The sequence below is a fragment of the Porites lutea genome, chromosome 2 (genome assembly GCF_958299795.1).
Source record: "Porites lutea chromosome 2, jaPorLute2.1, whole genome shotgun sequence".
NCBI classification, from domain to species: domain Eukaryota; kingdom Metazoa; phylum Cnidaria; class Anthozoa; order Scleractinia; family Poritidae; genus Porites; species Porites lutea.
In genome coordinates this window covers 6332286-6357468 of record NC_133202.1, presented here as the reverse complement: position 1 = coordinate 6357468, position 25183 = coordinate 6332286, and the positions used below count along the sequence as shown (strand labels likewise).

Here is a 25183-nt window from a genome sequence, read left to right as displayed (position 1 = left end):
TGTGCATATGACAAACTACTGTAAAATTCCGAAAATAAGCCCCTCCACATAAGCCCCCCAAACTCGTAACACAAAAAACCCTCCGTTAAATTGCCCCTCCGAATATAAGCCCCCCCGGGGGCTTGTACTTGGAAGTTACCCTCAAATACAAAGCAAAACAAAGAAAAAATGGTAAATTTCTTTCCAACAATAAGGAAAGCCCTATCGATTTTGAAACGCAAATTTCCCTCCGTAGATAAGCCCCTCCGACCATTAGCCCCTCCAAAAATAAGCCCCTCAAAAAGGGCCTTTGAAAAATATAAGCCCAGGGGCTTATTTTCAGAATTTTACGGTATGTTGTTCATATACTGTACACTTTTACCTTTACTTCATTATATCTCCAGATACATGCTTTAAACAATTTTTAATTTCCGCCACCCAGTTCACATGCCATCCCTTACCTCTCCTGCTAATTAGAACAGCACTAAAAAACTTAAGGGTTGATACAGCGATATAAAAGCAAAATTTGGTCATTGGAAGCATTTAAGATGAACAATAGTCGGACCTGTCTCATCGTATTCTTCTTTTGAAATCCACATGTCTTTGGAGGATGATGTGACTGAGGCCAGGATTGAGCCTCCAATCCATGAAGCCAGTTGACATTCAGGAGTGGCACTGACTCGAGCTCTAGTAAGTGAAACTTCCAGAGACTGTATTTCTTTCTCCATCCTCTTCTGTATCCCAGAGAACAAACTCGAGCCTCCGGTCAGCACTATGCCTCGAAACAAATCTGCAAGCAATTCAACACCACATTTTCTAATAGCATCGACAGTGATCTTGTGAATTCCTGGCATATCTGGCTTTCCAATTAGGGAAGGCTTGAACAAACACTCAGGTGCCTGGAATCTCTCAGAACCGACATCAACACAGTGACCATCAGGAAGTTCATAGCTTGTTGTGTTGGAATCAGCAGTGCTGAGTTCAAGCTCAAAGTCTGTAGCAACGTAGCAAAATTGTTCTTTAATTTTGCGCAGTATCTCTAACTCATCTGTGGTTGTGAATGAGCAACCCCGATGTTTCAGTAGACTTCCAAGGTGGTCGGTCACATTTCTACCAGCCAATTCAAGGCGAACAATAGCACGTGGAAGAGAGTAACCTCCATCTACTGGAACTGCATGACTGACACCATCTCCGATGTCAAATACAAGACCAGTTGTACGACCAGCAGAGTAGAGTGCTAACACTTGCTGAGTTGCCATGTACAAAGCTGGCACATCAAATGTCTCGAACATAACCTGATCACAGAAAGGGATACATATTCAAACTTTGTTTTCAATAGATAATAATAATGATGAATAAATAAATAAATAAATTAGAACCCGTACTTCTCAGACACCCTGAAATGCTCTAGTGATCTCTTTTAAAACAAAACGTGTCCTCTAAAACAGGTTCCCTTAAAACTAACAATAATGTTGATTTCGAGTATGATAAACGTGTAGTATTGTTTTAGTAATTGTTCATTTTATTTGAAAATGGAAAAAGAAGAGAATTGGACAGGAAAGAGAATCTGCAAGGGTGGCGTGAATAACAAGTACTTTTTAGTTCAAGAACCCTTGAGGGAGGAGGTACATCACTTTAAAAGAGTGCGTTCTAATTTGAGTTTAGGGCCATTGTTGAGAGATGGCTTTTGTAGTTTTATATAGGCTTGTCACGCAGTCTTCAAGCTCGTGAGGGATAGATTGTGTGATGATAATGCCGTACGTTTGCGTCACGCAGATCCATAGCAATTTATCATTGAATTTTCAAACATGAGCAGTCTGACTTATATTTATTTATATTTCTTGTTTATGTTGACGTTTGCCCAATATCCGGGCTAAATAGAACCCGGAATAATTTGATTGGAGTCCTCATATACATTTATAAGACAAGCAGAGACATGATCTAGTCTGAAATGTCACACGTGTGACATTTCAGACTATATACATGATCATGGTTTTTACCTCAGTAGTCTTTTCTCTGTTAGCTTTTGGATTCAAAGGGGGCTCTGACAGTAGAACGGGACAGCCCTTGGTTTCTGCAGCAAACGCCTTGTTAAAAATATGATCCCAAATCTGCATCGTAGATAACAAAGCCATGCATGTTAAAATAAGTCTACAATAATCTACGCCAAGAAATTAAAGGGGCTGTGTCACGGTTGTCTTGTTCATTTTGTTAATATTGCCAATTACACTTCTTTAGTCGCCATGGAACTTTCGAAATAACTTGTGAATGGCAAAATTACAGCTCCGAGTCAAACATGTCTCCCAAGCATCATATGAAACGATACAAACAACAAAAGACTGTAAGGCTTAGAAGTGTTCGAAAACCACAACAACTAATCCGCTTCAATCTTCTTCAAGTTTCCCCATACGTTTCTCCTGTTTTTATTTGCTGTGTTAATAGGTCTTCTTTTCATGTTTTGAGCAGTTATTTAATTCGTCACTCAGTTTGGTGACGGTTCCCACTGTTTGAGATTACTGAGTTCGTTCCACAGCTCCTCTAACTCTTTTTCAAAAAGCTTCATTACCCAATGCATCTCATCCCAGTCTGTTACGATGCCATTTTTGATAGGATATAACAAATCCAGATCATTCCTCTTCACGACGAGTGCGTCGTCGCCGATGGAGCAGTGTAGCCAACTTTTGCCAACCCTCGGGTCATAGTGTTTAGGATGACCAACGATAGAGGGAAACGTTACGTGAGGGGCATCTTCTCCACCAAAACCAACCCTTGTAGTACAAGAGCTGTTGTCTATAACTATCGCCATCTTTTCATCGGCCATAATCTTTTTTTGTGTCGAAAACGTGGTAGAATGCGTGCGTGACCGTTTTAAGGGTAACGGAAGTTCACGTCATCATGTCAGATTTTATCACCATTTTATACACACACTGTTACACAGCATTTAGATCTCGCAGTCATTGCTGATGGAGAAACAAAGATCGCCTTAAAAATGTCAAACGTACAAGTGGTGTCAAGGCCGATTTTTTATGAGACGATCTTTTGTTTGGACTTCCTGGACAGTGGAATGCTGACTATCCTGAGTCTCTATACACCTCCCACCTTACCTCTCCAAAACTCCAATTCTTTCCCCAGTCAAATAAAACACACACAAAAAGAGAGCCAAAAAATTGCCTTCTGTTTTGTCTCTCTCGTGGGTTAGGAAGTAGGCTGCGAATGGTCGGGCTTATACACAGGGGCACCCGGCGACTTTTTTCTGCACAATAACTGTTCGAAGGAGCAAATATTGTCTAGAAATTTCTAAAGCTTAAGAAAAGCTTAAAATTTCTGGATAACCGTTCCATTCGTCTAAGATATCCGGAGGTTTTCTAATAGCTTTCTACTATTTTCGGAAGTTGTGCTATTGCCCTTTTCAATACCAAGATATTACGATTATTGTTCAAAAAGGTCTCCTAAAAATTTCGGTATAGAGACAATACGTCCCTTATAATTTTCTAATGAAAGCAAGGCTACTTCATGTCCTCAAACTTACGACCGGACCCATAAGGGTAGCTAACACTAGCGGATGAGACGAAAAAGCCACCTAAGACTTTCGTGACAACCACTGTTCCCCAACACATCGGAACAGATAAATAGTTTTTGGAGCAACTCCAAGTTAACCAAAGAGGCCTCTCAAGCACAGTGAAAATCATTTGAGACACTTCTGGCGTGCGTTGAAGCATTCGGTCGTTGGGTGCCCCTGTATACTGTACATAGAAAAAGTTCAAATTACGGTGCTGACCAGCCTGGATTTTATGTTGTTTGACTAGTACACAGAAAGTGAGTTCAGTGTCTTTACAGTGGTTTTGATGATCTTGACGAGTGTTGCTAAGGCTGTGTTCACGGCTTGCTGGTGCCTAGCCTGTGTAGCATGGCGGTTTTTTTGAGAGCACTACTGAGGGGCGAAGCCACAAAAACGCGGGCAAAGCGAGCGCGAACGAGAGGCCTGGCAAGCCGCGATGCCCAAATCTCCTCACGGTTTCTCTGCCCTCGCCCGCTTTTATTTACTTTGCGCACCCAACCAAAACCGCCATGCTACGCAGGCTAACAGGTACCCGAGGACGTCACTCGTTGCACAGCAACGTGAACACACCACTTTTTCAAGTACCCTTGGACTTGGAAGTGTTTCAATGGTGTGTGTATCGATAATTAACCTTAAGTAATTCTGAAATTGAGTACTTTTATTTTCTGCATCATATATCACTTCGGTCAAAAAAATATTGTCTCCGTTGTTGGTTCTCTCCCTTGCTCCGAGAGATTTTTCTCCGGGTACTCCGGTTTTCCCCTCTCCTTAAAAACCAAAGCTTTGAAATTCCAATTCGATCTGGAACGCACGGACACATTTCAACGAGTTCTTACGAACTCCTTAGTGATCCGTGGGTAAACAAATTACAATTTACAATTTTTACAATTTTAGTGATTTTTTCCCTCGGAAACTTGTACAGAACAGGGTGGAGCGTGTTTAGTGCGACTGACATTGGATTTGAATGTGAGTTTTGTATAAAAAGAAATACTTATCAATCCTTTTGCTTTTCTAAAAGTCTAAGTGCAAATTGCAATATCATGTTGTTAAATGCCAGAGATAAAAATGGATTCTTTCATCATCAATGAAAAATCTTGTATTCCTTCACAGGAATATTCCACTTTTCATTTCTTCCCTCTTTTTTGGCCATTCTTCATCACGTGACGGTTGGGAGTCTATGCAGTGGATCATGGATACGAGCAAATTCACACACATTTTGTAACATCCTGCGAATTTCTGCGTACTAAAACAAAGACAGGTTAAGATTAAGTTTTATCAGAAGGGGTTATATGCTTCTGGTTTTATTCAGTTTTCAACTAAATTTACAAAGAATTAAAAAACATTAATTTTTTCCTTATATTTGTTTCCATGGTCGAAGGGGGTGTTGAACATGAAACTTGCATGGTTTTAACAGGAGTCCAATGAGCCAGAGGGTGCAACTGCCATAAATTCGTGCGACGGCGTTTTCACAGATCAAGTTATTTTTAGTATCATTTTTGAGCAATTTTTCCCTCGAAATTGGAGGCACCGTGCGCTATGCGCGCGCATCCATAGCACGATAACTACAAAAAGAAGAAGTAAATGCTATCAAAACACCAGAAATACTATCTTTTAGTCTCCGGTTTTTGATGACTGATTTGTAAGACATTTCATTGTTATATTCAAAATTCGTAGGAAAATCGATCTTATATACATCTGCCTGTAAAGAATGCTGTTGTATGGGCACAGGGGAAGTGCTCGTTGGTTCCTGCCGTTTCCAGCGCTTGGTTTTTGTCAGATCTGATGAATGTACGTTTTTATGGCTGAGCTAAAAACAAAGTATCTTGAAGCTTAAACTACTGTTATTTTGAGTAATACAACTACGATAGTCACGTTGTACTGCATCTTGATAACAAAAAATTAATTGAATATGATTGAAAATATCCTGCCTTGAGTGGTATTGTGGATTTTAAAAGCCCAGGATTCCGGATTTTCCCGGATTCCAGATTCCACAAGCAAGATTCCCGTACATGGTGCGAACAATAAGGCACCACAGTAATGTCCTGCTTTGGACCTTTTATGGTAATAATAGCAACATGACAGCTAGGAGTCTTTCCCAATCAAGGCGAACGCTACAACTATAGTATACACGTCTACACAATCTGGTAGTATTGGTTCTAATTTTAGATGTCGACTTCGTTCCTCAAAGAAACTGCGTTTTTCATTTTTTTAGCCATTCGATTTCCTGCCGTTATATACTACAAAAAAATTGTTGGAAGTTCAATTCTAGAAGCGATCGGATCAACCCGCTGAATTACTGACTTAATAACCATTGTTTCGGTCGTTCAGAAATAACGATTAAAGTACGTAGCAATCTTCCTGTGCTATTTCTTTTTAAATCATTATATCTTCTGAACCGCCCGTATATACTTAACGTACTGTTATACTATTACTTGTTACTTTCAGCTTGTCTTTCTTGGTGTAACCTATTTATTTATTGGCTTATTTTTCTGTTTGTTTTTGTCATAGTAAGTAATTAACTTTCTCACTTTACTATTTTAGTTTAGGATTAGCGCTACATAACCTTTACCAAGAGACGTCTGGCTTTGGTAATGCGTGATCTGGCGGTAAATTTTACTGTTGTACTTTACTTTGGATTAAAACTGTTACGTTACTCATGCAAGAGGTCATTTTGTCAAGAAAATACTGAATTATAACCGGTTAACAGATGATAAATGGTATACCGTAAAATTCCGAATATATGCCCCGGTGCCTATATTTTTCAAAGGCCCTTTTTGAAAGGCTTATATACGGAGAGAAATTCCCCTTTCAAAATCGGCTAGGCTTATATTAGGAGGGAAATATTCATCTCAAAATCATTTGGGCTAGCTTGTAGTTGGGAAGAAATTTATGTCAATAATTTCAGCGCCGTAGCTAGCGGGGGAGGGGCAGCTCCTGCCCTCCTGGACCTGTCGAGCCAGACCTCAGTCAAGTCTGTGGATGGATCTGTTTTCTTTAGCCTCATTTATTTTGATTGCCACTTGCAATCGTGTGCCATTTTCGCGGCCGAGAAATTGGTTGGTCCACGGGCGTGAAAATAGCTACCAGCACTCTGCAAATTCTTTAAAATTTTCCCCACCACACCAGTTGGTAGTGGTTCTTGCGAATGATCCTTCTCTGCTCTGCGTCGTCTAAAGCTATGGACACGTTCTAGAGGCCTCCCAGAGATGCTTATTCATCGTGGAACCAACTAGATGCTGCCAACATCAAAGGAATGAAAATCAAACTGGAGAGTTTTTTTATAGGTTTCTAGTGATTGGATATACGGTGTGTTTCAAATTAACAGGACCTCGGAAATAAGCAGTTATTCGAGGCCTCCCACACAAGGCTCGTGCCTTCGGCAGTCGCAATAATGCCTTCCGCGTTACAAAAATCCTAGCTACGGCCCTGAATTTGCAGCAGGTTTTTACTAAAACTCGCCTTGAGGACTTAGATCTTTCTAAAGCTCAGCCATGCAAGTACTTTGTCTATATGGACCGGGGAAATCCAAGCCAAGACTGAAGAGTGAACAACGTAAACAGCAATATACTTTGACACTTTTCTGACCTCAATAATTTGGCAAACGTAATAGTTACTTGGCAAATGCAAAAATTTATGTGTTTTTGATTTGGTTTATTTTGAATTTGAGCGAAGTCTCCGAGTATAAGTCTCTGGGGACCTGTATTTAGGGGGGCAATTTATCGGAAGGGTTTTTGCGTTACGAGTTTAAGGGGCTTATATTTGGAGGGGCTATACATGGAGAGGTTATTTTCGCAATTTTACGGTAGCTTGGTCGAGCCCTGTGGAGGCTTGAATAATCAGTTTGGTACCACTAGTTTACATTTTAGATGTATACACTTTGTTAAGTTGATGAGAATGTTCTCATTTGCAGGGTTTTCTAAGAAGTCGTCATCGTGACTGCAACTTGTGCTTGAAACAGTTTTCTTCTTCGATAACTGATGACTTGCCAGTTTTCCGCCTCCTATCCAGTATTTTGTCATTGTCATAGTGATCTGTGCCATCGCATTGTCTGCAGCCACTTATCTCGGTCACATCTTCTCCTTCGCGCAAAAATGATGTGGTGAAATACACTTGACCATGTAGTTTGCACAATTTCCACACCCTGGTATTATAGCTTGGGAAATTCTTGAATTCCGTTTGATCCTCGGGTAGAAGGGGTGGAAGGTCGACTTCGTTCCTCAAAGAAGCTGCAATTTTTTCCAGCCATTCGTTTTGTAGGACTTTAATCTTCCCTTGCATAAATAATTCGAACTTTTCTTGAGCACTTTTTAAACGCGATAGCCCAATGCTGGAAAAAGATCGACAGCAAGTGATCGCTTGGCATTGAGCTTCTAAAATCGACGCGAAAAGGGTAAACGTTCTTGTATGTTCATACAGTTGGCTCAAAGTTCCCAAATCAAACTGAGGGGTTGTGAGGTAGTCTGAGATCTTTTCTAAAGCATATTTGATGGTTCTTGAGTGATCCGTTAGCTGCAGCTGATCTTGGCGTTTTTCAACTGCTTGTAAAATGAGATACGCTTTCTCAATTTGATGGATGATAAGAAGGCTGTTTCTCAGTGTAAAAACCAAGGGAATGGAGTGCATTTGTAAGTTATCCATCTCCTTTGAGCCTGAATGCCTTAACAATTTGTCAGCTAAAGTCAGAATTCCTTTTGCGGGGTGACGTAGTTTTATCAGAAGCTCTCTAGTAAATCTGGTGGTTTCATTTCCAATTTCACGTATTTGATTCTTGACATTTTCCATGTTTCTCAGGGTTCTCTTCACGATATTTCCATATCGATAACTGAAGGTAATCGGAATAGAGCACCTAGGACACTGAATTTGACTGACGTTATCTCCCACATCACGCAGCATCCATTCGTCCATCTCTTGAACCTTTACAATATGACCACAATCTAAAAGCTGCAGATATCTTGTAGCTTCTGTTGCTTTAAAACTTCCTTGGCCAATCATGGACGATAGCCTTTTAGCGTGGCAAATGGCGCACAGAGTGGGACAGTTTTCTCCACACAGACCAAGGCAAGGATGGCGACAAGGGAGCTTCTTGGGGCAGGGTGCATCACATCGAGGACGGTCGCATTCCTCTCCGCAAGGATTATTGCATTGGTAATGTGGGCAATTCCAATCACATGGTTTTATGCAAGGTCTGCATGGTTCTGAACACTGTTGGGAGTATTTTGTGTGAGGGCAACGTCGACTGCATTTTCTAGCACAAGGTGGGCATGGCTTGCTGCACATCTCCTGACAACGGTGTGAACAAACGAGAACTCGGTTACATGGACTTTGGCATATTTCATGTGACCCCCTTTGCTTGCATTCGCCACAAGTTGCAGAGCACTCGTGACCGCACGGCAGCTCAGTCTGACAAGAAACAGGGCATTGTACATCATCAATAGATAAACTACAAGGCATCTTAACCTTGTGACCACAGGGCAAGGTCTTAACCAAAGGAACTTGGCAGGGATAATTGGAACATGGCTCTCCACATAATCCCTTACACTTGTGTGTGCATCCTTCTCGACGTGGACAAGGTACTTTGCAGATAGCAGTTTTGCTTTCAAAGCAACATACTCGTTGTTTATGGCCACAACCATATTCCTTCACCACCTTACGTCTACAAATGACTGCTCCACAGGCTTGACTACAAACTCCAGGGCATCGATGACCACACTCTAATTTACGATCACAGCGCGCTCGACATTCCACGATACTGGGGTCGTCGTTACACAACATTTTCAGAGAGTGGTTTCCTGCACAAGGTAGATTCTTAACAACCAACATTTGGCACTTATAATCACTGCATCTCTCATGGCATTTTCCAGGACATTGGTGGCCACAAGGCAAACTCCGAGTGCACGGATTTGAACAAATACGTTGGGAAACATCCTCATAACAAAAGCAACTGACATCATGGCGCCCACACCTCAAAACCTTTTTCACCCCGACAACACATCTAAAGTTTGCACAGTCATCACCACATCTGTTTCCGCATGGGTGATTGCAGGGGAGAATGCGTTCACACGGTTCATCGCAGAATACTCTGTCTGCATTATCCGAACATTGCATCTCCTTTTCATGACCACAAGGTAGTCTTCTCTTCACCTTTGCGTTACATCTTCCGCTCTGAAATTGTTCTTGCTTCCTAGAGGATGTTGTAAACTTCTTGTGTCCGCAAAAAAGTGTGATTTCCACCTTTTCTTGGAAGGAATACTGTGGAAGGGTGACTTTATGGCCGCAACGCGATTTGTTTCCTACCTTTTTCATACATAAAACATCGTTAAACCCTGCTTTTGCGACATGACATTCCAACGAAGTCGTATGTCCACATGGCAAAGGTACGTCAACTTTAATTTTACAAATGAACGTTTCAGTATTTCTTTGACAAGCTAGAGCCACAACATGTTTGCATGATAATACTCTTGTTACAGGTGTCTGACATGGTCGAGTTTCGCAGTCTATGCCGCATATGTCTTTGCAGGGGTGTCCACAGACTCTCAATCTTTCACATGGCTTATTGCATGTCAGTGTAGCTGGGTTAATAAAACAGGGCACCTTAACGTTGTGACCACATGTGGGAAACTTTGCATTTACTGACACTGTGCACTCATAACAGGATGAACCAAAGTGGCATTGCCTTTGACAGGGGTGACCTCTTGGACACTTCTTTCGACACAACTCTTTACACTGAACTTCTTGACACAAACGGCCACACGGAAAAGGACAGCTGTGACCGCAAATCAGCTTTCTTTGACAGGGTGAAGAACAAAATACTGTTTGGGGATCTTGGGAGCAACGAACAATTTGTTGGTGGCCACAAGGCAAACTCCGAGTGCACGGATTTGAACAAATACGTTGGGAAACATCCTCATAACAAAAGCAACTGACATCATGGCGCCCACACCTCAAAACCTTTTTCACCTCGACAACACATCTAAAGTTTGCACAGTCATCACCACATCTGTTTCCGCATGGGTGTTTGCAGGGGAGAATGCGTTCACACGGTTCATCGCAGAATACTCTGTCTGCATTATCCGAACATTGCATCTCCTTTTCATGACCACAAGGTAGTCTTCTCTTCACCTTTGCGTTACATCTTCCGCTCTGAAATTGTTCTTGCTTCCTAGAGGATGTTGTAAACTTCTTGTGTCCGCAAAAAAGTGTGATTTCCACCTTTTCTTGGAAGGAATACTGTGAAAGGGTGACTTTATGGCCGCAACGCAATTCGTCTCCTACCTTTTCCATCGACAAAACATCGTTTAACCCTACTTTTGCTACATGACATTCCAACGAAGTCGTATGTCCACATGGCAAAGGTACGTCAACTTTAGTTTTACAAATGAACGTTTCAGTATTTCCTTGACAAGCTAGGGCCACAACATGTTTGCATGATAATACTCTTGTTACAGGTGTCTGACATGGTCGAGTTTCGCAGTCTATGCCGCATATGTCTTTGCAGGGGTGTCCACAGACTCTCAATCTTTCACATGGCTTATTGCATGTCAGTGTAGCTGGGTTAATAAAACAGGGCACCTTAACGTTGTGACCACATGTGGGAAACTTTGCATTTACTGACACTGTGCACTCATAACAGGATGAACCAAAGTGGCATTGCCTTTGACAGGGGTGACCTCTTGGACACTTCTTTCGACACAACTCTTTACACTGAACTTCTTGACACAAACGGCCACACGGAAAAGGACAGCTGTGACCGCAATTCAGCTGTCTTTGACAAGGTAGAGAACAAAACACGGTTTGGGGATCTTGGAAGCAACGAAAAATTTGTTGGTGGCCACACAGAAGGGTTTTCAAAACATTGATCTTGCACAGCTTAGTTGCACATTCCTCATGGCACTTCCCTGAGCATGCGTGCCCACAGTTCAAGGCTCGTTCGCACTTTTCGTTGCACTTAATTGATTTTTTTTTCTCACGGCAGAAGACTATTTTCCTGTGGTTACATGGCAACTGAATTTCTATTTTCGTGTTACATTGGCATTTCTCTTTGCATCTCCTAGAGCAGGTGTGGCCGCAGTCCAAAACGTTCGTGCAGCTGTTAGTGCAGTAGCTAAAAATGTTGGGATCTTGGGAACATTTCATGGGTTTGTCGTGTCCGCAAGGGAGAATTTTTACAACCATCTTCTCGCAGATGAATCCAGACCAGACTGGGTCTATCCAACACATAAGAGGTTGTGCGTGACCACAGGCAAGTGTCTTTAACACAGGAAAGGTGCACACGAGACACTCTCTTGGGTAATGACATCTATAAGGACATTGGTGACCACTGGGACACGAATTGAAGCACGGTTTTGAACAACGGCCCTCTGCGTGAAAAACGTCCGAGACATGACACAGCACATTGCACGCATGGCCACATTCTAGGCGGTCTCCACATGGCATTGTACATCCTCCAAGTTCGCACTGCTTTAGCTCGCGTGCCCACCTTACATTCGTTACGTTGTTGTGTCTCCTGCAAACCAGCTGTAGATTGTCACCGATGGATTCTTTTGTTTTTAAGTCATCACAGATCTCCTTCCAAAGCTTGCACTGGCTTTTTAGTAGACTGAAGTTTCCAATGCAATAAAATCCTTTGCGGGCACGTGACAGGGCGACGCAGATTCTGTTGGACTCGCCTAAAAAGCCGATGCAATCTTCCGAGTTGCTTCTTACTAACGACAAAAGAATAATATCGTTTTCTTCACCTTGAAAGTTGTCAACTGCACAAACTTTGACTCCTTCAAAAGCTCGTCGTGGCATTTTCTCTTGAAGAAGCAGCAACTGACCTGTATACATTGTTAGAATTGTGATCTGCTTTCGTTCGTATCCTTGAAGTAGGAGGTACTTGCAAAGGGCTACTAAGAATTCAGCCTCGTGATGGTTAGAGTAACTTTGTAAACCTCTTATTAGTTTTTCGGGTTGGCAGTGATTAATGAAGAAAAGATTGTGGCGAAGGCCAGATATTGGCGGGAAATTGCAAACTGAATGGTGATCTACAATTTCATGATCATAGATTCTTTTTGTAAGTGTGGCAATCTCAGGCCGCATGCGATGCTGAATAGATAAGCGTTTACAGTCCATGCTGTTCAACACCATTCGCTCAAAGAGTGAGACCTCCAGGTTGTACTTCCGCGCCAGTTCGTAAACAGCCGCTTTGGGGCGGAGTTGTTTGTGATCTCCAATGAGAATTGTGTGTTTGGTATTGTGCGAAAGAGAAGTGATAATATGGGCTTCCATCACCTCGGCAGCTTCTTCGATAACGACGATTTTAGGAGCTATCCTTTGGAGAACTGAATGATATCTAGCCGCCCCTGTGGTTGTCATTCCAACAACGGTCGCCTGACGCATAACTTGTTCCTCTTCCTCAAACTGGACTTCCTGTAATTCTTCGCGAAGCTGTTCATACGCCTGTTCAGCTTGATAAATTTCTATTCTGTAGTGTTCACGGTAGTTTTCGATCCAAAAGAGGTATAATCGAAGTCGATCCGATTGCGATAGATTCCAGATGTTTTGTATGCCCATCACTTCCTCGGTGGACATCATTTCTCTGTTGCTTAGATCACCTTGTATAGAGCAAATATCCTCAGTGAGAGGGACTTTTGTTTTCTTCTTTTTTTTCTTTGCTTTCCTCCTTTTCTTTGAAGACACTGTTCCACCCGTTTCCTCATCGTTTGATTTGCCACCCTCTTTAGAATTTTCGTCGACGTTTGACATCCAGAGATGTGACTTGCCTTTTTTCTTATGCGTTTCAAGTGTCCAGTATTCATCGTCATTTTCTTCATTTGTCCTCTTTTTATTTTGTTCTTCACGTATTAAGTCACCTTTTATTAAGCTAGAAGTCACTTCCTCGGTGGACATCACTTCTCTATTGCTTAGATCATCTTGTTTAGAGTAAATATCCTCAGTGAGAGGGACGTTTGTTTTCTTCCTTTTCTTCCTTCGTTTCTTCTTTTTCTTTGAAGAAAATGTTCCACCCGTTTCCTCATCTTTTAATTTAGCGTCCTCTTCACAATTTTCGTCGACGTTTGGCATCCAGAGATGTGACTTGCCTTTTTTCTTATGCGTTTCAAGTGTCCAGTATTGCTCGTCATTTTCTTCATTCGTCCCTCTTTTATTTTGTTCTTCACGTATTAAGTCATCTGTTTCTTTTGTTATAGGTAGCAAGAGGTCTTCGTCGCCTTGTATCCATCTCTGTTGTTGTATCAAATCCGCTTCCCTTTCTATTGCGATAGTCTCTTCCACCGCCTCCCGTTTTTCATCAACATGTCCATCACTGAATCTGCCCTCTGCTTCCGGGTGTTCAGTTCTTTGAATGATATCAGCGCCTTCTATTAACGCCGTATGTTCGAAATTACTGTACTTTAATTGTAAAACGTCTTGTAAGACGTTGAATTCCATCTGTTGACTCAGGAAGGTATTTTGCTGTTCATCCGACAAATCACATGGTAACCCACGCTCGTACGAATTTTTGTTTAATGTTCTCTGTTCTGAGATGCCCATCTTTGGTGGAAGATCGGGTTTAGCTTCGTCATTTGATACATTAACCGCTGCTAAAGGTTCTGCAAGGGATCTTTCGCGGTCATCTTGTGGTTCTGTGAACAATGTTTCGTGATAAAACAATTCATGTTCTTCATTTCCAGCATGTTTTTCAAGGGCTGATGCCTTTGCCGTTTGATTACAACCCATCTCTTTGTTGTTGCATAGCCACAATTTGAAGGTGTTGCTCGGAGTGCGACTCTCGTTTGCCACCTTGGATGGAAATTTAGCATTACACAGCTGCTGTAAATGTGCTGGATTTATCAGTTGTTCCACGTCTTCAAACTCTAAAAGTTGGACGTCTGCCTTTTCAAGCAGTTGCTTCGATATTTTCATTTCTATGTCATTTTGCCGCAACCTCTTGTCCACTTCTTCACGTTTGGCGTCCAGTCTGTATCTGCAAGTAAATTTTTTCAGATTGCAGTTCTCAAGTTTATCACTTTTGCACCTTCCTCCAACGCGAATTATGTTTCGGCTAGGTAAAAATTCTAGCACCTTTTCCAAGAATTGATCAAGAGCGTGGTTTGTGTAACAAACCATCAGCATCGGTGTGTCCCGTAGAGGATCCCAAACACTTCGGTTCTCGAGCAAGCAACGTACGATTTTGGCACCAACGTAAGTTTTTCCTGTCCCCGGTGGACCCTGGATGACAGAAAATTCGGTTGTAATCGCTGTCTTTAACGCTTCGAGTTGGGAGCTATTGAGAGGAAGTGCTGCAACGGAGGGCCAAGCCTCAAGATTTAGAACAGGTACAGGTGCTGTGGTGTTCGATTTATTTAGCACACCAAGGGCCTTGCCGAGGTCATAATATACCGGCTCCTCACTCTCATCACGCCTTAGATATTCTGGTGGGTCAACTTCTGCACTGCACTCGACCAGATACTTTTTAAATGGTAAGGTTGTTTCGTCTAATACCTGTAACCCTTTAAGAACGTACCGATAGGCTTCGAAATAGGCGGGGGACTCAACCATTTGGTAAACGCAGTTGCGGCTCTCGATCCCGTAAACGTCTTGATTTTCGATAAATCGGATGTCGATTCGTCCTTCCTTCACTTTCTCTGCATCGCAATCAGAAACTGTTGCGAAAAGCATAGTTTTAAAGTTGTCGTTTGAAAGACAAAGAAATGAACCAAATAAAAATCTTTTGGAATGTGCCCATGTGCTGGTATCTAAACCGGAAATATCGATGTGCACTTTATGAATGATCCCAGACCGCGTGAACTCCTTGCCGACAATTTTAACGCTTCGGTAGTATTTTATCAATTGTTTGCGCTCATGTCTAGGTATTCTGAGGACGATTTCGCGAATACCTTCCCTTAGTGGCTCAAGAAAGTCTTCTCGAAGAAGCCGAAACTGAACATCAAGGTAGTGCTCGGCGTTTTCGTACCTTCCCCTTGAAATGTTCTCACGTAAGAAAGGTTTTTCTTGAGTTGTGATTTCTTTGGTCTCGGGACAAATTGGTATGTCTCTAAAATCGTTTGGTGGCTTTTCCCCTGCCCTGTTAACAAAGCGTTTCCCATGCCTCTGTCTTTCTCCTCTGATGACGTCATTTCTTGCTTGCTTAAATTCATCCAACCTCGTCTGCAGCTCTTCTTTGTTTTGAACACTTGACTGATCTAAGGCTGCTTTCAACTGAGTGTAAGGTAGGTCAGCATATGAACTAGGCAAATGTGTCAGGTACTTCATGAAGATTTCAATGAGATGCTCAATGAACCTTTGTTGAGATAATTGGTCATTTAAGGCCTTTGACTCTTGAAGGCGATCAAGTAAACTGGGAATTTTTGAGTTAAAGAAAGCGGAGCCTTTAAGTGTGGCCAGAATCTTGTTAAGATTTTCGCCTGGTGGAACGCTGCAGGCCTTTCCCAACGTAGAAGTAAGATCACAGATGAATTCGTCGTTGTTGTGGTTCTGATCTTTTGTTCGAAGAAGGAACTTTAAATGAAGTATGCCCTCGTTTAGCATGTGTACTATCTCTGTACTATCCTTTGATTTTAAAGCCTTGGGGTCGAAGAAGGCGTTTTTCTCTGGCAACACTTCATGTGTGGAGGGCCGTCTATTCTGTTGTGCCGATGAACCAGTATTTTTGTTCACGGGACCTGGTCTTCCAGGTCTTTGAGCTTGGTTTGTTTTATCTGTATTAAAAAAACGCAATTATTTCCTAAGTGACTCACAAGCAATGTGATGATCTGGGATGATCTACTTTCATAAAATTCTTCACCCCGCAGTTCACATTTATGATTTTCATATATTCCTAACTTTATCACAAGCAAAGTGTACTCAACATTCTTCCACGGAATCAAAGAGACTTGTACAGACCAGTTTGCTAGGTCTTGGCTTGTCAGACTGGATAGAGGTATTAACTAAGTGCATTAAAGGATTGCGCATCAGACATATATGTATATACATATACAAAATGTTTTCGGGTCGAAGGTTACTGCAGATTGCTTTTGACTTACGAAGATTCAATGAACTTCCTGAACATTGCAAGCTAATCCTACTAATTCACTATTTTGTACTTGGCATACTTAATCCTCAAAAAGTGGGTGTATAGAATCAGTGAATTTCAGGAGTTAGAAACAGTCACAAGTCGTATGAGGAGATTGTTCCAAGCAGAAACCTGTAGTTTATATTTTCTCTCACCTGAATGCTTTCCTTTTCCTTTTGAAGCCGTCACCTGTTCCTTTCCACGGCTCATCGGTGCTCCTCGCCCGCGTCCTTTGTTTCCTTGCTTGTTGAGGTGGTCAACTTCGAATGAAAGAAAGACAGACTCAATACACACTAAAACGAAAAAAACATGGCGAATACCACGGGACGGGATTTGAGAACTAAATTTTAGTGCTTGAGTCGGAAATACCCGTTATGTTCTGCTCTTCTGAAGGACACTCTGCTTATCGGTAACCCAGAGAAACACGAGCTTCTGCATAGGTACTCGCACATAATTCCTATGGAACTCTATAAACGCCTTTCACTGGTATATGAAGACCAATGGTTGGCAAATGTCACCAACTCAAGAATTTCTATTCAAAAGTTACAGCGGCGCTATTCACTGTCTTTGACAAAAAAGTGGCCTAGGTTTTCTCGGTATGTTATTCACTCCGAGGTAAAGCCTCAAGCATTTAAGTCTAGAGAGAGCAGCTCTAAGATGCGATAACCGCTGTTATTCATGATTCATTCAAAATATTTCTCTGCTTCTGATTGGCTTAAATTATACGCATGTTCATCATAACCAGCTACCGTTGACCAAATTTGAAAGAATTTTGCGATATTGAACCCATGACGTCAATGGTGCAGCAAAATTGCCAAATTATTGAACCGTTAACCCAGAAAATCTGGGGACGAGGTTCAGTTATTTTGGTAGTGATTCAAAATGGCGGAATATTTTACTCGTTTCACAAGGGAGAAATAGGCGAACGTTTGGCTAAGAACACAGCATAAACAGCTAGAAGACAATCTCTGCTATTTGTAGAATATTTGCAGCACTGAACAACCCTTTATATCTAGTCCCTAGTCTCCTAAACTTGCCGATGAACATGTACTATCGAAGATGAACTTAACATAGATAGAGGTTTACAAGCATGTTTTAGCCTGTTTTTAAACTAGGAATTATTTTGAATTAATAATAAAACCGCTGAGGCGGAAACACCCTCCTCGATCTCCATAATTCTTCAGATGATACGAAACCCGAGTTCAGTATAATTGGTACTTTTACAGAACCTCTAAACAAATAGCAGATTTTAGTTACACCCAAAATCCAGCAAGACCGGTTATTGATATTCAGTCTCTTGCACCCAAACAACCCACACTGTTTAATAGTTTGGCCTTGATGCCTGTCTCTTCCTTGTCAATCCATGTTTTGTTTAAGGTGCATTACACCAGTTACCTCGGTTTGCATTTGCGGACGTCCCGCAGGCGCCTTGAATTGTTGCTGGGTTTTCGTTTCCTTCTTGGGCTTGTTCCCGTGGTTCATCGGTTTCTAAAATGCATTATAAACATATAACGCGAGACATGATTTCAGAATGACCAACCCCATTAGATAATTTGGTACATAAAGGACAACAGTGGATTACAGTTTGTACAACTGTTTTATGCTCTCAAAAAGGACTAACACCGGGACTAGCTCCCTGGTCTGTAAAGAAGAAAGTCCTGGCGGTCGATGCTGGCCATGTACGGCTTTTGAACTGGCCTTTGTCGTCAGTGCTATCCATGATCTCTGCCCATTGAATGATGCAATTGGTTTCCCCGATACTTATCCACAGTACACTGATTTCTCCCCTTGCTGTCAGTATGTGCCGCTGGCCTCTCAGGGCCCCATCCCACTATGGTCTATTGTGTAACTAATTATAGATCCCATCTTAACCAAAAGTAATTTTCGCGATCCCAATTTGTCACTTTCTATTCATGTATCTACTTCATCAATCCTTAAAATAGGTCATCCTAAAATGAATTGACACATTTTTTAAATTGAATGAAGAACACTTTACTTTTCATATACAGTGCGACACAGTAACGTTGCAGCGTAGAACGGTCCTGCAAGTTTGCAGGAGCGTAGCGTCCATATACGCGCATACGCCTGTTTAAAAATCCTTTTTTCATCATTAAATCGGGATTACTGATACATTTTTCGCACTGTATTGACGTCTTTGTGTTAGTACCGTATTTCTTCGAATAATAACCGGCGATTATTTCAAATATTGCTCAATAAAAGCCGTGCCCTAAATATTTTGTTTTATTATCCCATTATATAAATAAAAAAATCATCGCATCGAATAAACTGAACATGAGCTTTCAAGTGTGCAAATTTGGTTCTTTGATAAATTTACAGAGCTTGAATCATGACTGATCAGTTTTGCTGGATCAGATTGCCCTTCAACTTGACAGGGAGAGGGTTTTAAAAGAAAGAGAAGATGGCGAGAGGGGTGGGGGAGCGATTATTCGAGGGAGGCGATTAATGGAGGGACGGCTATTATTCGAGGAAATACAGTATCTCTTTTACTGTTTATTATTCCATAATTCTGATGAGGTCACTGGCCTACTTTTTCCTTAAACACTGTACCTTACCAAGAACACGAGAGATGGGTAAAACAAACAACTAACTACTGCATTTTCCTGCTTATTAATTCACTGAAAATGTCTCGAGGAAAACGCTGGAAGGGTATTTCTGAGACCATAAATTGAAACATTTTCGGGGGGAGCATGCCTAAAGTCACCCCTAGGTTAGGCTGCCTTCGTCGCTACAACTTTTTTTCTCCTTCGCTTGCGTACAACTTCCAAATCTCACGCTGTCCCCCCTGGTTTGTATAAGCACTATATATGATAGTTGATATGGTAACCTATCACCTACCATTAGAATCCCTATTGCGTTTATTGAAAGACTTTTTACATTTGCCTTTGTTGGAAGCCATTGTGCTGTATCGACAAGCGTTTATCCGTAGAGTAAGAAAAAAGCTGAATAAACTTGTACACTCAGTGGGTTGATCCTCTCCTCTTCTCTTGGGGGATTACTACACAGCATCTGCGGCTGAAATGGCAGACGGTAGTACAAAAGGAATCATCAGAGTTCTAAATTACTCGTCCATGCGAGAGGAAATTTGGAACCCTTTGCATGAAATCGCTAACTATGTGGAAAAATTGGAGTTTCTTCCTACATTTGTAAACCCTAGACTGCTACACAACCGTTTTTGGTGTCGTCACGCAACGCTCCTTCCTCCCCACCCAAGAGCCTTTCTGCTTCTGCCAGGAGATTTTCTTTTCTCGTTTACTTGCATGCATGCTTATAGCAGTATAGCGTACCGCTTAGCCTTGAAAAAGATTGTGAATGTTACATCAGCGATACAAATGAGTGGAAAACCAAAAATCAAAACTTTGACTTCAGACTGCTTAAAATACCAGAATCACCAATTGTGTATGTATTAAATAATATGGGAGGCCATATCATTCAAAAGTGGCACGAATGCTCGATTGATGATAGAGATCACGATCGCTATGATTGAGTTGTTCGCCAAAATCGATAATTTCAATCGTTGCATTTGACATTCTGGATTCCCAATCGACACCTCTTCTTTTCGGTCCTTTAGATCTTCAGAGCTCATTACCGATCTTTCTTTCGACCACAGCGATTGTGTTTCTAGTATACAAACCCTGTTTAGATAATAGCGATCGTAGTTCTCATTAATAAGTCGATAATCTCAACCATAAATATCTTCATTCTCAACGACCGATCGAACAACTCAATCCGATAGCGATCTTGATTTTGATCATCAATAGAGCATTCGTACCACTTTTGAATGATATGGCCTCCCATAAAATAAGATCCAATAGACTGTAGGCTAAAAACAAAACAAAAGTAAATGTCATTTAAAATACAAGGTGACTGATAAGTACATCAAGTTTGCTGAATAATTTACAGTGTCAAAGAACGAAGCAGTTTGCAGTCAAAAGTTCAGTTTTGCACGCGAACAGAGCGTGCATGATGGTGGTATGTTATAGTTGTATTTGACCTTATTTGGCAGTGAAAATTGAGAAGCTGCTCCTTCCCTATTTCTTTGTCTGCTCGCAAAAGGGCAAGTAATTCATGGCAGTCTCCATATAGCTTTTCATGGCATGATCGACTATGAAATGATTCAGTCATACACTCACTGAACTATGGAGCGAATATTATAATACTGGATATTTCTTAATTTGTTCTGTTGCTGAACTTGTTTATGTCGACTGCTATGGATAGTAGTGATGCAGAATAACCCGAGGAAGATCTTATAAGTTTACACAGTACCCCAGATTAATATACCTTACTTCCCTATGGCCCAGTCAGGGTCCAGTTACAGTAGAACAAAGCAGTGGCGATATGTTAAAAAATAAAGCAACAAAATAGATTTGTGAAGACAAGCGAGAGAAAAACAATAGAGAAAAGGGATCTGCGGTAGTGATGTTCAAGGAAAAGGCTCTAAATACGAGACACAACATGATTTTACCACATGTAACCTTGTGCGTAATATTTCTTAAGCTCATCGAGTGTTCTGCACAAAGGCTTTATAATAGATTATTAAGAGTGCCTTTTCAAAAGAAAGGAAATTCTCATCACTGTGGAATAAAAGACTCGATAGAATCAATTTTAAGGTTATTGCTCGATTTTAAAATGCAGAAAGACAAGTACATCAGTCCTAAACGCCGGAAGTATTTAAACGAGGATGCTGGGAAACAAAATCAAAAGTAAGGCGAAGCCGATCAGTCCGATCATTTCAGTGAAACAAAATGGGAAGCTGATGTCTTTCCGACATACATGTACCTGTTGTTCATTCCTGATTTGTACTCATCCTCTTAAGGCAAACGCAAAGGAAATATACTGAATTAAGGGTATTTCATACCTGTACTAGCCGCCAAGAAATGGCTCTTGAGGAAGCCGGTAGGCCTCAGTTTTCCTTTCCGCCACTGTCCAATTCTTGCTGAGTAAATAATGTGAAAATGCTTCCTTAAAATCGCAATGGCGATTGAAATATCCAGCTGTCTTCTGAGAAACCGTCTCCAAAATTGCTGATTCAAAGCAGATGTTGACATTCAAACCAATGAGGGAAAATTGTAATTGGACAGTGGAATTATAGATGATGGAATGCAAGTCCAATGCATGTTGCCGGCATGCGTCAGTTTTTTGACATCCAACGTTTACTTACCAGTATTAAAGGAACCAGCGATAGATAATGTTGAAACCAGTCTTACGATGCAAGTACCGTATGCGCTATAAAAATGCGTCCAAATGATTTTGCTTATTGTTTTTACATTTCCATAAACCATTTGAGAATGGTCCTATCCGTTCTTCCCCTTCGCTAGGGCTTCAAACTGACAACTAGCTCTAATCGTATCGGCCAATCATGCATCAAAACTAGATTCTGAGAACCACTTCCTGAAATTCCGAGAAACAGGCAAAACATGGCGGACATTTTAAAGCTCGTGGAATTCTTTTTAAAGGATAACTAGTGGCTCTGTTTTTCTCTTAGCTTTTACTGCAAAACAAACTTATATTGTCGCCATAATGAAAGTATAGTGAGGTACAGTACAGGTTTGCCTTGAATGAACTTTATCCCTGGATCGCAGGGAAAATTATGGCAAAGGAAGAGGTCGTGGCTGGGGAAGGAGAAGAGATGCAAACGCGAATGCAGGTACCGTAAATCCTCTATTAAGCCCCCCTCTCAAATAAGCCCCTTCCCTCTGATAAGTCCCCCCCCCCACCCTTATCAGGGAAAGAAAGTTAACAAGCCCTCACTCTCTATTTAGCCCCCCCCCCCCCATTTAATCTTCACTAATAAATGATAGACTGTATTAATCAATCACGACTGTAAAACTTCGTGCGGACTGATCCAGGATGGTTTACTTACCAACTAGAAGATCGGATTTGATTCTGATCCTCGGCTGCATGACCTAAAACTTCTTGTACTTGAGCTTTTCCACTTTGTACTCTAGTTCTTTATGGAGAATTGATACCTTTATCCAAGCCCCCCGTCTCTATTAAGCCCCCCCTTCATATGGGCTTGAAATATATAAGCCCCCGGGGAGCTTAATAGAGGATTTACGGTATTAAAATTAACGTCAGGGTTGATTGAACAACATTTGAAATCGCTTTCATTATTTCCACATGGCTTGCCATTACGACCTGCGCGGGGGGTGGGGGGGGGGGAACTCCTGGGAATCCTTGTTGGGGGTGTGCCGCCTGGTCCTCCAAATCCTCACCGGCCATTTCAGACCAAAAAATGTCATTTTCCACACTCGTTTTCTGACCAGACCTCTAAAATTCATACCCGTTTTCAGACCACGCCTTTAGGCAGAAATTATGTCATCATTTCTTACATTAAAGGGCAAAGAAAATAATTCTTCAAATGCATTTCGAATTCGCATACTTCTATTTCATTCTTATTCATTTGGAATTGAATCGATAACAACGTTCATACGCTTTCGTACTTTCGAAAACCATACCCGATTTCGTACCAAAATGGGCGAACTGTATACCCGTGTAGGCCCAAAAACCAAACCCTTTGAGGCGGCACATTCTCATATTGCATTTATAAGAGAGTACCTGCGCTAGGGTGCATGCCATCTCCTGGCCAGAATTATGTCAGTTCAGTTCTGCTCTTTCACTTCCGTAACATTTTGAGTGGTGACGGGCCTAGACAAATTGAACGTTGTGCACCGTCTCTATTTTGATTGGGAAGCTAGCTTATTCGTACTTGTTTCGCATTAAAAAACGGACTTTGTCCGCAAGAACAATGTCCTTTAATTCGTTCATGTCTGTTAAAGCTTCAATGGAAACAAGAAATGAAGAATTATTGATTTTTCTTCCTTTATCTTTGCTTGAACACCCTAAGTTACGAAAGACTTGGCCTACTGTTTTGAAATATTACAATACAATAACCATTTAATATGTGGGTTATCTTTAGCCACGGAATCACTTAGGGAGTGCTTTGCTCAATTTCGTAGTGGTGCATGGAACACAAGCTTGATCATATCAGTTGTAACTAAAGCTCACGTCATTCTTGGCTACCCATCAGATACACTGACCCCGGGGGGTATACTTCCTTATAAGAGGATAATAGGGGTGTGCCGCTGGATGGGGTAGGGGCTTTGAGAGGCCAGCGACACATATCAAGCAAAAATTAATCCAAGTACCCCACGGGACACTGACAGTTTTACCATTTACGACTCGTACTAATTGCTAGGCCGCCTCTAGATTTACAGTTAGTCAGAAAAAAAGGAGAGACTGCCATTTGAATTTTTTTCAGAGAGTCAATTTGCTTAGAGAGACGATTTTCTCAGTGTGAAAAAATGCTTGATGCCTGTGTTCCATCGGTTCGAGATTGATTTCGTCACAATAGGCCAAATCGTCTCCCACTTTTGATACAGCACTCACAAACATGCTGCAACCCACCTATTTCTCAGGGGTTTCCATTTTTACACGCAATTAGTAACACTATCATGTCATGACGGTCCTCGTGTCTCAGGGCATAACGATCCACTTTCGACACGCGCACTCAGGTATTGCGTTCCGTTTAACTATCCCTGGGCAAAACGGGGGACTACTCGAATTCTTAACTTAGAGAAGTTTTTGTCTCAAAACAAAATGCCCATTTACATGATACAAATAATAAGACGTTTGACTCCCAAGCGGGGTTGATTTTATGCCAAGGTTTAACATATCCTACTGGTAAGTGATACATCTGTAAGGTAGGCTTCTAATGCTATCAAAGGCCGGGCTGTGAGCTGCTGTGGAAAAGTAGATAAATGCACAACGCCATTTTTCCTGGCTTAACATTTTTTGATAGGTGTTAAAATTATATTTAATATTTACCACCTGATTATCCCGATTGGTAACGCTGCTCTGCTTCTCAGGTCAATAATAGCGTAACTGCCAGGAATATTATTCTACGAACTCTTCATTAGGACAAGCATTCAGTAAAAACACGTATCGTCTAAGGGTCTTATTCTGTATGCGATAACTGAGGGAAACAAAATATATTTCTGATATTGCCTCGTGGTTTCTACATCTATTCTTAGTTTTGCCCTCGATTACGACAAATGGAAAATGTTACCATAATCTCTGCGCAGTAATCTCTGCACGAAATTCATTTTTATCCCTTCCTTGTATGGGTTTTGTCCAAAATCTCGAAAGTTTTAACCTACATACAATTTTTACATTTTCACGAGATTCTCGTTCATGTGAAAGATGAACTTCTCTTGGTACTGACTGGATGTTACCTCGGTTGTTAGCTCCGTGCAAGTCATTCGCTGCTTTTCATTTCTCAGGATGATCAGTCATTGCACCTTTGAAGACCTCCTCCTTTTGGGGTAGGAATTATCACCTCATTCTCTGTTTTGCACTCAGGAACGGAAGTCTCAATTGTCTTAGAACGCGATACTGTTAATACAGTGAGAGAAAACTTTGCAACAACCATCATAAGGTTTCCAAGAGAGGATAAAACGATTGTCCCTTTTGTCCTCTGAAGATAAATCGTTTCTTGGTCGAAAATTTTATTAAATGCTTTTTTTCATTTTTAACACATTTTATCACCGTCCAAACACGTTCACGGAACTTTGTGC

At 41.3% G+C, this 25183-nt stretch overlaps 2 protein-coding genes and 1 long non-coding RNA gene across 3 annotated transcripts; all 3 read right to left on the bottom strand.

The window, feature by feature from the left end:
• Positions 1-148: 148 nt before the first annotated feature.
• LOC140927534 (actin-1-like) lies at positions 149-2986 on the bottom strand. Its single transcript, XM_073377200.1, has 3 exons — positions 2546-2986; positions 1980-2090; positions 149-1274 (listed from the first exon to the last, which is right to left on the bottom strand). Exons 1-3 carry the CDS (start codon positions 2798-2800, stop codon positions 510-512), a joined length of 1131 nt encoding a protein of 376 aa, XP_073233301.1. The 5' UTR covers positions 2801-2986; the 3' UTR covers positions 149-509.
• A 1455-nt stretch (positions 2987-4441) lies between these two features.
• LOC140927533 (uncharacterized) lies at positions 4442-16845 on the bottom strand. Its single transcript, XM_073377199.1, has 2 exons — positions 16745-16845; positions 4442-16236 (listed from the first exon to the last, which is right to left on the bottom strand). The coding sequence occupies exons 1-2, from the start codon at positions 16797-16799 to the stop codon at positions 7466-7468; spliced, it is 8826 nt and encodes a 2941-aa protein (XP_073233300.1). The 5' UTR covers positions 16800-16845; the 3' UTR covers positions 4442-7465.
• Positions 16846-17979: 1134 nt separating this feature from the next.
• On the bottom strand, positions 17980-22008 carry LOC140927532 (uncharacterized). The gene is made up of 3 exons (XR_012164563.1): positions 21466-22008; positions 19446-19622; positions 17980-18077 (listed from the first exon to the last, which is right to left on the bottom strand). It is a non-coding gene; the product is annotated as an uncharacterized lncRNA (long non-coding RNA).
• Positions 22009-25183: the final 3175 nt, after the last annotated feature.

Coding starts and splice junctions, on each gene's coding strand:
- LOC140927534 (XM_073377200.1), bottom strand. CDS start 2,800: ATGGCCGATGAAAAGATGGCGATAGTTATAGACAACAGCTCTTGTACT. Junction 2,091..2,545: donor ACTGGGATGAGATGCATTGG/GTAATGAAGCTT, acceptor TCTACGATGCAG/ATTTGGGATCATATTTTTAA. Junction 1,275..1,979: donor ACAGAGAAAAGACTACTGAG/GTAAAAACCATG, acceptor TTCTGTGATCAG/GTTATGTTCGAGACATTTGA.
- LOC140927533 (XM_073377199.1), bottom strand. CDS start 16,799: ATGAGCCGTGGAAAGGAACAGGTGACGGCTTCAAAAGGAAAAGGAAAG. Junction 16,237..16,744: donor AGGAAAAGGAAAGCATTCAG/GTGAGAGAAAAT, acceptor TTTTTAATACAG/ATAAAACAAACCAAGCTCAA.